The following is a 14,356-nucleotide window of genomic DNA, read 5'->3' as shown; positions in this document are numbered from 1 at the left end:
TGCTGAGGTTGAGTACCGTAGGATGGCTCAAGGGGTGTGTGAGTTACTTTGGTTGAGAAGATTGTTGAGAGATCTCAGGTTTAGACCCCAGAAACCCATGGATTTAAATTGTGAAAACAAAGCTGCAATTGCAATTGCACATAACCCTGTGCAACATGATCGTACAAACCACATGGAGGTTGATCGACATTTTGTTGAAAAAAAGTTGGATGCTGAAATTATTTCTTTTCCGTTTATATCATCCGAGAATCAATTGGCAGATATTCTTATGAAAGCTGTGTCTACTACGGTCTTTCTCGACTCGCTTGACAAGTTGGGCATGCAAGACATCTTTGCTCTAACTTGAGGGGAGTGTTAGCGATATCCTAGACTAATTAGGATATTTATTTCCTAGTATATTAGGACTCTATTTCTTTCCCTTTGTACAGATATTGTGTAATTATGATTTTATCTTGTTTCCTTATTTGACTATGCTAGGGTTACATCCTTGTATTATAAAAACCTCCTTTTGGAGAATGAAATACAACTTGAAAATATTCTACCCATATTGTTTGACTGACAGTCGCTAATTTTTTGGTCATTCGGTAGATTTGAAACCAAAGCCTCCAATTCAAGAGATTTTTTTTTTCCGAAGTTAGGAAAGGGAGGGGGGTTTCACACACACACACACACACACACACACACACACACACACACACACACTGAAGTACCATCACTGTTCGAACCTGAGACTATACTAGTTTGCAAGTCCACAAGTACCCGTTTTCCACTTGTGTGTTAAAAGAGAAAGATGCTTGGAATGAAAAACTTTATTAAAATTTTCTTTACTTTTTCCATTAAAGAAATGAACTAGAATAAATATTGGAGTTGTTCATTTCACGATCCAACTTAGGTTATGATACTATTTTTCGGTTTTCTTTTTTCTTATACATAAAATTATAAAGGAATACAATTTAGGGCTCGTTTGACAGTGATTCTAGATAGGCCAATAATCACTTCTCCATATAATCACTTCAAATGGTTTTTAGTGATTTTATGGGAGGTGATTCTCACCCAAATTGCTTAAACTCACTAAAAGTGGTGATTATATGGAGAAGTATGTGTGTGATGCTTCTCCCCATAAGTAATTCTGGCCCTCCCATAATCAGGGACAGTTCCTTAAACATGCTAACCTGGGCTATAGCAAAGAGAACCTTTTAATTTTTTTATTTTTTTAATAGACTAAATTAATACCCTAGTCTAGGCCACTCAAATAAAATCTTATTAACTAATCCCACTAGGTTGACCAAAAAAAAAAAAAAACTAACCCCCCACAACTCATGAAATAATAGACTCCCACTAGGCTGACCGCATGACTAAGCTAGCCACATAAATTCCCTTCTTCTTCTTTTTCCTAACTAAATTTTTTATTTTATGTTGAAATTTTGGGGATTATTTGTTAGTGAGATCCTAGCTTAATTATGATATTTATTTCCTAGTTTATTAGGAAATGACTTATCGCCCTTTGAAACTCAATTAGTAGCCTATATCTAGAGAAGAAGCAGGTGCTCTCGGTGTAAACGACCGGTCACTGAAGCAAGTGACCGATCCTGTATCTGAAAATAATGACAGTGATTCTTTATGGATGAGTTTGATGCAATACCCCCCTCTGCCCTGCCAGTGCCCTAATCTACTCGTGATAGTGAATCAAGTGAGGTAATTTCTAATGATCTATCTGTGTCAACTTATTAGTTACCCCCACGAACCAGTCGTGGGAAACCTTAAGTACAATATTTTCCTGATATACATGCCAAGTCTAAATATCCCATTAGCCATTGTGTGTCAACTCATCGTTTGTCTAAGTCATATGCATCATATTTGGGTCAATTATCTAGTGTATGTGTGTCAACTAAGCTGCAGGATGCTTTATCTAACCCAAATGGATGGATGTTATAAATGTTGAAATGGATGCCTTGAACAAGAATAAAACATGGGATTTAGTTCCTTTGCCACGAGGGAAGAAAGCTGTTGGATGCAGATGGGTGTTTACGTTGAAGTATAAAGCTGATGGTTCCATTAACCGTTACAAGGCTAGATTGGTAGCAAAGGGTTATACTCAGACCTATGGAGTTGATTATTTAGAGACCTTTGCTCCAGTAGCAAAGCTCAATATTGTGCGTGTACTATTGTCCCTGGCTGCTAACCACGATTGGCCCTTATTACAATTCGATGTCTAAAATGTGTTTTTACATGGTGACCTCAATGAGGAGATTTACATGGATCTTCATCCTGGTATTCCTGTAACCTCAAAGGAGGGTGTTGTGTGTAAGCTGCGGAAGTCTTTATATGGATTGAAGCAGTCTCTAAGAGCGTGGTTTGGGAGATTTGCAGCATCTATGAAGAAATTTGGGGATGTGCAGAGTAACTCAGACCATACTTTGTTTCTAAAGCATCATAAAGGTAAATTGACAGCTTTAATTATTTATGTTGATAATATGATTGTGACTGAAGATGATCAGGCAGAAATGCAAAATCTTCAGAAGTATCTGGCTTCTAAGTTTGAGATGAAGTCATTGGGTAATTTGAAGTACTTTCTTGGGATTGAAGTCGCTAGATCTAAACATAGTATCTTTCTGTCTTAAAAAAAGTATATTTTGGATTTGCTTGCAGAGACTGGAATGTTATATTGTAAATCAATTGATACCTCTAGTGAACAGAATTATAAGTTGGGGCTGAATCCTAATCAAGTCCCTACAGATAAAAAGCCTTATTGACGACTTGTGGGGAAATTGATTTATTTATCTCATACACGTCCTGATATTGCATATGCAGTGAGTGTAGTGAGCAAGTTTATGCATTCTCCTAGTAAAGATCATATAGGTGCTGTGATGCGCATATTGAGGTATCTGATAGTAACTCCTGGAAAGGGGTTAATGTTTTGCAAGTATGGTCATACAGATGTAGAAGCGTATACAGATGCTGATTTGGTTGGTTCAGTCACTGATAGATGTTCTACGTTTGGGTATTTCACATTTGTTGGTGGTAATCTTGTTACTTGGATGAGTAAAAAGCAAAAAGTGGTGTTCTAGGTCTAGTGCCGAGGCCGAGTACCGTGGGATGGCTCAAGGTGTGTGTGAGTTACTATGGTTGAGAAGATTGTTGAGAGATCTTGGGTTTGGACCCTTGAAACCCATGGATTTCTATTGTGATAATAAAGCTGCAATTGCAATTGCGCATAATCCTGTGCAACATGATCGTACAAAGCACGTAGAGGTTGATCGACATTTTGTTAACGAAAAGTTGGATGCTGAAATTATTTCTTTTCCGTTTATATCATCCGAGTATCAACTGGCAGATGTTCTTATGAAAGCTGTGTCTACTACAGTCTTTCTCAACTCGATTGACAAGTTGGGCATGTGTGACATCTTTGCTCCAACTTGAGGGGGAGTGTTAGCGAGATCCTAGCTTAATTATGATATTTATTTCCTAGTTTATTAGGATTATATTTCTTTCCTTTTTGTATAGATATTGTGTAATTAGGTTTTTATCTTGTTTCCTAGTTTGACCTTACTAGGGTTACATCCTTGTACTATAAATACCTTCTTTTGGAGAATGAAATATAACCTGAAAAATATTCTACCCATATTGTTTGACTTTATTTAGGATTTATGAAGTATGAATTAAAGATTTACAATTGAGGTTTATCAATTAGGGATTTGCAATTAGGGAAATTGATTTTGGTGTTCTTGCGTGTAAGAATTATCAATTAGGGATTTTGATCAATTGATTAGTTATTGGCATATTGATTGAAGATGTGATAAAGGCCTAATTTCTTATTTACAATTGATGATTTTAAGAGAAACAATAATGAATCATCAATTATGTCTCCCTCTCCCCCCCTCCATGTATTTTTTTTTAATCAATAAAATTCACTCGTACCGTCGAGTTTTTTATAGGTTTGTACGTAAGGTAAATTGAGTCCATACCATTTTGAAATCATGGGTCCATCCATGCCTATAATCACTCCCAAACAAGCCCTTAAACTCTTATTTTGGTTTTGGTGGTCTTATTTGAAATAGGAAAAAGGCGCACAACACCATTACAAGCAAACATAAATCCTTATCATAGTAGTTCTGGATACGTCATCAGAAAATATTGAACCAACATCGTTACGTTCTCCCATGGACTTTTGTTTTTATTTGTATTTCCCAACCCTCCTCATGTCATTGAGAAGTATGGCTAGCTTCCATAGGGACCATAGTATATTTTTTTGAGAAAAATAATTTCATTCATATAACTAAGTTAGCATACATAGAGCAACACGAAACAATGGCCTCATTAAAATCCACCTGAAGGACAAACCTCAGGGTAAAAAAGAGTACCACACATATTATAGACTAACAAGAGAGTCTAAATCATAATACATGACAAGTAAATATATATTTTTGAATGGAATTACCATCCAATTATTCTTAAATATAAGCAGCTATTAATTTGAAGTTTCAGAGTCGAATCTGATTCAAGTTTGCTCTCGCTTCAATCACATGGTGGTCATTGGATTCCAAGTATGCTTTGTAAGTCATTTGACGATAAGAGGGTGGGTTGTGGTCATCCACAAACTCTGGTTCAGGCTTCACAGTTACGTCCAACGATGGCCCAAAAAAGAAGGGTAAACTCATCCTTTCCACTTCGCTGTTTAAGGCCACCCGATGCAACAAGCTCTTGTATTTTCCATTGGTAAGAATCTGCCATGCATCATGTATATAACCCAAGAAGTTCTCAGATCAATTACCTCAGAAGAAAATATATCACAAACGTTTTAGTGAATAAAACTAATATATAGTAGCTACGGTTAAGGCAGTAATGGAAATTGTTTCATGATCCAATCGATCTTGTCATATGAGATGAGGCTAGTGATTTTACAGATCGTACACATCTCATGTGTTGAGAACATTTTTTCTTATGAATTGGGAAGGGGAAATTCGAACTTGTAACCTATTCTAACACTGAAAAGTAAAGTACCACAAGACGAAGTGCTAGTTGATCATGTGTTGAGTTGAGAATATAAAACCCACAAGTTGAATATTTAAAACTGTACATTATAATATAAAAATATGATTAGCCTCTCAACTCAAAGCCAATTGACTTAGATAACCTAATCTTAACATGGGGGAAGTACATACGTTGCAGGGCCTAATATGATCACACACAATTGATCTATGTGTTTAGCCTAATCAAATCATATGTGATTAGTTTTTATGGAGAGTAATAAAAAATTTGAGAATCTTAAACGCACCTCTATATGGTCGGCAACAATGACAAAAATGGAACTAGGGGGAAAATCTGCATTGAGCCACTTCTTCTGATGTTCTATCTGAAGCCCCCCACCGACGTTTTGTGCAAGGAGGACAAGTAAACCAGGGTCTCGATGAGGGAATTGGCCAATCTGATTCTTATCATCCGAGGACTGCGACAGTGCTGGATAGTAATTTGGTCCAAAAACGTTGTAGCCCGATTCCAGCTTCATTTTGTTTTCTATGTAGCATTCTTCAAGCCCTAGAGATTTTGAAATCCCTCTAAGTAATTGCATTCCCATCTCTCGCATTCTCTCACAATACTCTGTTAAAACCCTGCCAACATTGTAATAAGTAAGAAAATATGTGTGTGTGTGGCTTCTTTGTGTGAAAGGGAATGAATGCATGTACTGTTTGATACAAGCAGGTTTACATGGAATCGGCAGGCTTTGTTGGGCAATGGAAGGTGGGATGTGCCCTCATGTGGAGAAGCTCTCTTTGGGTTCTGCCGCCCCACCTGAATCTGATCCTATCCGTTGGATCATTCGTATCATACCGTCGCTTCTCCTCATCACTTTGATTAAAAAATTTGGAAAGCCAATTCATAACACTCCCAATCAGGCTATCTGGGATCCCATGATTTGTCACCTACAAAATCATCAAGGTCACTCAAACATCAGAAAGAGATATTAAACATTCCAAATGGTTAGTCGGACTCATTCTTCCAATGCAGTATATATTCGTTTTTATCAATAAACACCTAAGGCTTTTTAGCTAAATGGCGTCCGCATTGTAATAACGTGCGGACGTCCGAATGGGAAGAACTGCTATATCCAAACCGTCAATTTGTTTGAGGGATACGTTGTGTGGTCCATTACAAATTTTACTTCAACAATATCCAAACCGTCTATTTTTTAAGTCATCATTCAGTGATTATCCTTGCAAAAATTTAGGTAAATTGAAAATCATTAAGACATCTAGTTTTGACCATAAAAATAGATGAACATGGTGTTTCAAGAAATAGACGGTTCGGATCATTGAAATACAATGCATAATGTGCGCTACAAAAGTGTCCCTTAATATACTTATTTGAGAGATCTTCCAATTGAAGCTATGTGTGTGTGCACACATATGCATATAGTTTGTGTATGTAATAAGTGTATATAAACTTGAGGTATCATATTATCAGTTAATATGGTCTAAAAACGTGATTAGTTGGCAATTTAAGTGGAGTGAAAATAGAGACAAATGGAAGGAGGAAGAAGTGGATACTGCGCAGAAGCCATAGTTGAGGCAAGCTTGATTGAGGTCATTGATAGCTTGAGACCTTTTGAGACAATCATTGGAGATGAGCATGGAGTAGTCAATGATTGGATTTGGAACATGACATGATTCATGGTCACGTCCTGAAAAGCAGTTTATGCTGCCGTTGGTACTTGAAACACTTTTTGAGGACTTAAAACAAGGGTTTTCACTTTGAGTAAGCAGTAGTGTAGTTGCTTGAGTTCCAGACATGGTGTGCGTAGTGAGAAAAAGAGAGAGGATTCAATGAGAGGGGCTAGCTGAGACTAAATGAGACTGAGAGCTTGAGAACTCACAAGCATGCATGCAGGGCCGGTCTTGAGATTTTGAAGGCACTGTGCAATCTTAAATTGAGGCCTCACATAAGCTAACACAAATTTACACTATTACGTAATGCCATACAATAAATGTTTTTTTTCTTAAAGTGACCAAAGTACCCCTACTCCCAAGGACAAAATTGAAATTTCACAAAAGAATTAAATTGGATTAAATTGATTAAATTGGGTCAGGGATGTTATACCTTTTGAATAATCACCATGATTGTGATAATGAATCTTTGTCATCATAGATCATATTCAGATATTAAATTTTTTTGACACCTAATTTTTTTTGTATCAATATCATCATTAATTCGATGCAATTATTTTGATTGAGTTAGTTGATGCATAAATATTCTAGGAACATCATTAATTCAATGCAATTATTTCTAGGAACATCATTAATTCAATGCAATTATGGTTGAGTTAGTTGGATGCATTATTTTTTGCAAAATTGAATATCTGAGCATAGGGTTTGGGGTATTTATTATTTCAGTTTGTGGTTGTGAAAGTAGCTGGGATATTGAATGTTGGTGTTGACATCGGACAAACCTTTAACACAAGCGGGTTTTGAAGTCTGAGGCCCTGCAAACCAACACAACTAGGAACGTCTTTGTGTAAACAATTTGCTCACTCAGTATATATATAACATTTGTTAAACATATATTATACACATATTTCAAAAAATATTTCAGGGCCACCTCTGCATGCATGCAAAAACCAGAATCCCAAGTGACCATATTTATAGCAAAAAAAAAAATTGTAAAATAATTACCGGACCACATAAAACGTGTAAATGCAAACTAGAACAACTTAAGCATAAGATGCAAATTTCAAATAAGGATTAGGTATGCGTTCATAAAGATACTTGAATTAAAACATGATTTTTTTGGGTCAAATTAAAACATAATTCACACCTTAATTATGGAACTAACTATAACCAAAATGTAAAGAAGAATAAATAAAGAAATATTTTACATAGCCTTCAAACAGAAACCCTCAAAGCGTGTGGAAAACATTACTTCATAATTAACTATATAATATAGGCCAATCAATGAGAGATGTATAGAACTATTAGTGAACAGTTGAATTGGAAGAAAAATAATATGCATGCACTGTAACAAGAAAGCAATGGCCAATCAATGAGAGCCTACATTTATTTGATTGCAGCAGTTAGCACGTCATTCAACGAATGAGACAGAAAGAGTCGTGTGGACTCGCAGAATAGAAAAAGCTTGAACCGACGAGGATTAAAAGTTTCCATTTTCATGACGAAAACGAGAAACAAATCCCGTCATGCAAGACGTGTAAAAAAAGAAAAAGAAAAAAGAAGGGCGTCGTTGAAAAGAAGACTAGAAATAGAGTCGGTATCATTAGATTTATGATCAATTGATTGATCATCATCTGTGTGGTTGGCTTTACAGATGTTCTTGTAAAGGCTACGTTTTTGCCACCTCAGTGTCAAAAACCTGTGGATATGAAAAGAGTGAGCGATCACTGTATGTGGAGGACTTCAAGATTTTGTGAGGTATAAATAAAGGAAAAAAAACACAAACAAGTAATAAAAGTCATTGAAAGGGCAGCATATCTTTCAGATTTCAGATTGGACTTTTAGTGGGTTAATCTTTTCCTAAATGCAGCCATGCAATTTTTTTCCCTAAATTCATCTAAATGAGGAAATTTAGAAGTATAAAAGGAATTTATAAATGACGGAAATTAATGTTCTAGAATTTGTAAAGTTTCTTATTTGGGTGACAGGGTTTAAAATACGGAATTTAACCTTTATTTGTAAAGTTATCTTTTTTAAAAACTCAATCTTTCCTAGAATTTTAAAAATGACGACTTTTAGATAGAATTTAAAGTTGAGATTTATGACCTCCAAATTCATTTTTTTCCCACACGAAATTTCTAAATTTCTATGCTTTTTATTTATCCAAATATGAGAATTGGTTGATGCAAATAACCTAAGATTGAATTCCCTCCCGATAGATTATATCAATTTAGAGTAAATTATGGGTGGTGATTTTCCCACTCTCTTTTTGTCCACTTATACTTCCTTTTATTTTTTAAAATAATTTTTACTATAACATACAATTTCTAACAAGGGAGTGTAAGTGGACAAAAGAGGAGTGAGAACATACAATTTCCAATAAATAGAGTATAAACAGACAAAAGAGGAGTGAGAAAATCAACTCCCTAAATTATAGCTTTGGTTAAAAAACAATGGAACTAGTTGATATATTTGACCTTCGTTAGCTGTTTCTTAAATATTGTGTAAGTACAACAACAATCTTCAGTACCCAAAGAACAAAAATTAGTATATTCCAGCTTTTAAAAAAAACAAAAATTAGATTAATAAGTTACCATACTCTCATCTGAACACAAAAATGAAGCATTTTAATTTAAATATAGTTGAAATGTAGCTAGAGGAGTATTTCCACTCACGCGTGGAAATGTAGCCTGACACTTGCCATAATAGAATAATGATAAGATGCTCTATCTAGAACATGTTAATATACCCATAATTATTGGCAACTGGACAATACATCCACAACAAAGCGATATCATTATTAATTAAGTATCGAATTCATCATAAATATATTTGAATATATTCACAAATAAATGGACACAAATACACTAAACCAAATGCTAATCGGTAAAAGGTACTGTGGGTTTGAAATCCCAGAACTCTTTTGTTTTGCTATGCACAAACAAACAATTCTGCTTACTAAGCAGTGCAAACGTCATCAACATGACTCGAGCTTAATACAATTATTCCTCGCAAAAACTAATTTATTATATCCTTGCATCACCAATAACTTCAAATCTAATCCTTTAGTAACATTCTAGTAGCAACTAACTAAAACAAAATAAATAATAGGATTAATGTGACCACTGAGAGCATGATATTTTTTCTCTTTTTAACCCTAGTTTGAATATCCCTTCCTCTATTGATTACAATAACATCTTATTTTGTTAGGAGCACTCATCCAAACTTGACTTCACATTATCAATAAGCATCACACATCCAACCTTTGATTTCACACATGATCAATGGTAACTGCCATTCTTGAAACTGTACATTTAAAAGACGGGAACTAAATTGCAACATGTCCCAAACAGGAGTGCAAAATGTAACCAGAAAATAAAATTAATGTACAAGACAATTTGGGAAAAGAATGAGATTACATTAGGCCATGCTACCCCTTAGGACTTTTGAAACATGTTTATCTCAGTGCAAGTGCAATCTTGATTGAGACTCTAACAACTTAAAATTTAATTCAAAATTGTAAAGAATAATATTCCCTATCTTGGTTGATAGGGAGACTAGACTAGATTAGCAAATTGCCTATATTTTATGTGAATTGAAGATGTAATATGAATATGTTGTCTAACTTGGAGAAATAATGGGGACTATCTATACAATGTTGATGACTAAAACTTATCCCCCCAATTCCATTGAAAATGGTGGGATTATAAGGGATAAGTTTTCATCATCAACCTCTTAATATTCATATTATGCCTTGATTGCATATGAAATATAGCTGCATTACTAGTCTAATCTAATCCTCCCTAACAAATACGGCTCTCATGTTATGTTGTCACATTATTAACAAAGAGCATACATTCATATATAGCTATGCTTGATCAACGGTTTTAATTGACAATCTTAGAGCGCGATATATATCAGATAAATGGTTGCCAACTTGCCAGAAGTTGTATAGAATTATATATATAAATATACCAGGCAAAACAACGCCAAGTTTGATAAACTAGGCATGAAATAGGTTTTTTTTTTTTTGAGATAGATATATGTTCACACCTCAATACGCATCTCAAATAAACTGGTCTGACTAAGATTATTAGTTTATACTTTTGCGTAATTTTTTCTTTTTTTTGTTTTCTAGCATGCATTGGAGGTCCCATATATTCTCCTCATAAATTGGAGGAACGCATCAACGCATGCAAAACTAAATCTTTGTTGTCTCCCATTGCTCTTCGTTGTTAAGAACTTAAGATCAACTAAATCTTTGATCTCCCATTGCTCTTCCTTGTGGACACGCAGAATAGAAAAAGCTGGAACCGACGAGGGTTACAAATTTCCACATTCACGATAAAAACAAGAAATAAATCATGTCGTGCAAATTTCCACTTTCACGATAAAAACAAGAAATAAATCATGTCGTGCAAAACGTGTAAAAAAAGAAAAAGAAAAAAGAAGAAAGGCATCGTTGAAAAGAACATTAGAAATCAACTCGGTATCATTAGATTTATGATCGATTGATGTTCTTGTAAAGGCCACGTTTTTGCCATCTGAGTATCCATCCAACAATGATTTAGGCCACGTTCTCTTTCTATCTCTCTCTTCCCTTTTGCAATTTACTAATTGAGAGAAATATATATATATATATATATATATATATAGGAGAAAGAAACGTGTGGAAATGGAAAGAGTGATAGCATAGATCAACTATGGAGGATTTTCAGATTTTGTGAGGTATAAATAAAGGGAAAAAAAAACAAAAACAAGTCATAAAAGTCAATGAAAGGGCAGCAAATCTTTCAGATTTTGGATTGGACTTTCTGTGGGTTAATCTTTTCCTTAACTTTTTTATATAAAAAAGAGTAATACCAGGCTTACCACATTTTAATACCACATTGTGTACCACCTTTCTAATAGAGGTGGATTCCATTGTATTGGTGGGCTCCACCTTGTTTAGAGAGATAGTACACAATGTGGTATAAAAATATGGTAAGCCTAGCATTTTTCATTTCACCTTCCCTACCACCTTCCAAATAGCCGTTAGGTGAAGGTGCCGTTCGGTAGGGCGATAGTTGTGTCTCATTTGAGAAATCTAATTCCATTTTGTTCCTTATGCAGGCAAATTGAAGCAATCGAGCCTAACTCAGTCGGAGATTCAACAGATTGACAGGGTGAGGTTGAAGGTCCCTGTAGTAGAGAGGGTGTACCCCAAGTTCCTTTTCACCGCCAACTTGATCAAAGCCCAGCTCGTCAGCCCTGTCGAGAGTAAGTGCACTTTGTTTACTTTGTGTTCATTTATATCATATCAATGCCTTACCGATCTTCATTTTGTGCAGTGACGGGCGCTAGAAGAGCTTCCGAGGCCAAGAGGATGAACGAGTCGTCCAAGATGCGCCTCATGCTGGGCCTTCAGGGAAAGAAGAAGAATCAACAACAGGAAGCGGCCCCAGTGCCCATAGCAGAGTCAATCTCGAGGACCAAACCTTTGCCGATCGTCTCCGGCAACTCAATGCCGATTCGGTGCCCGGTGGGGCGGCAGTTGCAGGCTTTACTACAAGCCGAGGGTCGACTACCGAGGCCCCCTCTTCCAAGGCTGCCGGAAGCGTCCGAAAAAGGTGGACCTAGACGCCGAACCGCCCCAAAGCGTGGCGGCTAGAGCCTCCGATGGCCATCCTTGCCGTCGAAGACGATGACACTCCTGCCGATCCCATTACCCTAGCTTTGTCCATCAAAAACAGTTCAATTTGCGAACCACATGATCCTCGGTTCGCAAATGGAGCTATCAGAGATTGAGGAGGTCGAAGAGGCTCATTCGGGAGGAAGCCGGGCTTGCCTTCCGTCTCTGCATCGGTACCTTTATCGAATTCATACATTGTTACCGTTCGCTTCGCACTTGTCCCGATATTTTTCTTCTTTTTCGAGCCGATAGACATGTGGTGTGCGTGAAGCGGGTTATCAACGAGGCCACGGGCCCGAAGGCCTACGAAGACGGTCGTGCCAAGGTTGCCGAGGCGGGCAAGGCTCTTCAGGATCACGCTCACCTCTCAAGGACCTACAAGCTATCGAACGGCAGGTCAAAGCTTCGAAGCCAAGTTGGGGAGATGAGGACGGCTCTAGAGGCAGCGTTGATGGCGGCCAAGGATGCCGAGGCAGCCAAGGAGGCAGATACAAGTGGCGCTGGAGGACTCGGCGGGCTAAGGCAGCAGAGATCGAGGCTGCCGTCCGAAGCGGTTAAGAGATACCGTTCGTCAACCGAGTTCTCTATCTTGCTGGACAAGGAAGTGGGCTTGGAGATGGCGGACCTTCTGTATCGCTTCAAATAGTATAATCCCGGCAGAAACTAAATCTCAATTTCATTGCTGATCTCCCTCCTCTACCGAAGGCATAAGCGAGGAGATGATCGAGGATTATGAGGGAGATTGCTCCGCGAAGCCGTTGCAGATGTAGATGGAGCCACTGCCGATGAAGCCGCTGCCGATCTTGTGAAGGGCTACAACTTGAGCATTTACCTTGTAATTTCTTTTTTTTTATTTTTTTTTTTGTACCTGCCATGAGGCAATATTTCCAAACACATTGGTGTCCTTTAATTTATTTTGTTTCAGTTTTACTTCAAGTTTTGTCTAACTACCGATAGTAAGTTACAAACTAATTATTTTATTTACCGAGGGCTAGATTACAGATTAACTGCTCAAGGCTAGTAAAAGACTAACTTCCAAATGAACTTTTAATCGGTAAGAAGCTGAGAAACTAATCCTTTCATTTGCCAATGACTCAATAATAGATTAACTGCCGAAGACTAGTAAAAGAATAGCTCTCAAGTGAACCCTCAGTCGGTAAGGCACTGAACTTAAGTGTTTTAATTGCCGAAGGCTAATCAAAGGCTACCGTCCGAAGCGAGCTAAGCACTTTAGTTGCTGAGGGCTAATAAAAGTTTGTTCATAAACGTAGAATACGGCCTGATGGTCCCTCCCGTATCCTTTTAAATAACGAAAAATTAAATAAACACACCTAAAGGTTGTGAATATATAAGCCGAAGGATTTTTCATTAATTATTGTCGAAGGCAAAGATACATTCGGAGTTCGTTTTATAATTACAACATGTCATATGCTAGGGAACTACTTGAAATAATACTTCAAATGTTCGACGTTCCAAGGATGACCGAGGGTCTTGCCATTGGAGGCTCTGAGCCGATAGGTTCTTGATCGAAGGATGCCAATAATCTCATAAGGTCCTTCCCAGGAAGGTCCAAGGGTTCCTTCTGTGGGGTTCTTAGTTGCCAAATAGACTTTCGCATAATCTACTCCCCAATTCGAAAAGATCGGGATCTAACTCTTGAGTCGTAGTACCGAGAGACGCATTGTTTGTATGCCTTATTCTGAAGGTTAGTTTGTGCTCGGCATTCTTCGATTAGGTCGAGGCTCAATGCGAGGGCTTCCTCATTCGCCTTTGGAGCAAAGGTTTCCGTTCGTAAGAGGGCTCGTCGATTTCTACAGGACTACCGCTTCCAATATGAAGCGCGAGAAAAGGGCGTTTCCCGAGCCGTTCGGTATGATGTCCGAATGGCCCATAATGCTTCTAGAAGCTTCTCCGGTCAAGCGCCTTTGGCTTTGTCAAGCTGCCGTTTCAGTAGCTTCTTGATGATTTTGTTTATTGCTTTGACTTGACCGTTCGACTGTGGGTGAGCTAGGGAGGCGAAGAA

General features: G+C 37.3%; 1 protein-coding gene across 1 annotated transcript; it reads right to left on the bottom strand.

Moving 5' to 3' along the window:
• Positions 1–4,294: 4,294 nt before the first annotated feature.
• Positions 4,295–6,913, bottom strand: LOC103336559 (2-oxoglutarate-dependent dioxygenase 19-like). Its single transcript, XM_008239614.3, has 4 exons — positions 6,546–6,913; positions 5,707–5,921; positions 5,276–5,609; positions 4,295–4,724 (listed from the first exon to the last, which is right to left on the bottom strand). Exons 1-4 carry the CDS (start codon positions 6,786–6,788, stop codon positions 4,482–4,484), a joined length of 1,035 nt encoding a protein of 344 aa, XP_008237836.2. The 5' UTR covers positions 6,789–6,913; the 3' UTR covers positions 4,295–4,481.
• Positions 6,914–14,356: the final 7,443 nt, after the last annotated feature.

Source organism: Prunus mume, linkage group LG6 (assembly GCF_029339155.1).
Source record: "Prunus mume cultivar Tortuosa linkage group LG6, ASM2933915v1, whole genome shotgun sequence".
Taxonomy (NCBI): domain Eukaryota; kingdom Viridiplantae; phylum Streptophyta; class Magnoliopsida; order Rosales; family Rosaceae; genus Prunus; species Prunus mume.
The sequence above is the reverse complement of the archived record's forward strand: the minus strand, read 5'-3'. Positions and strand labels throughout refer to the sequence as shown.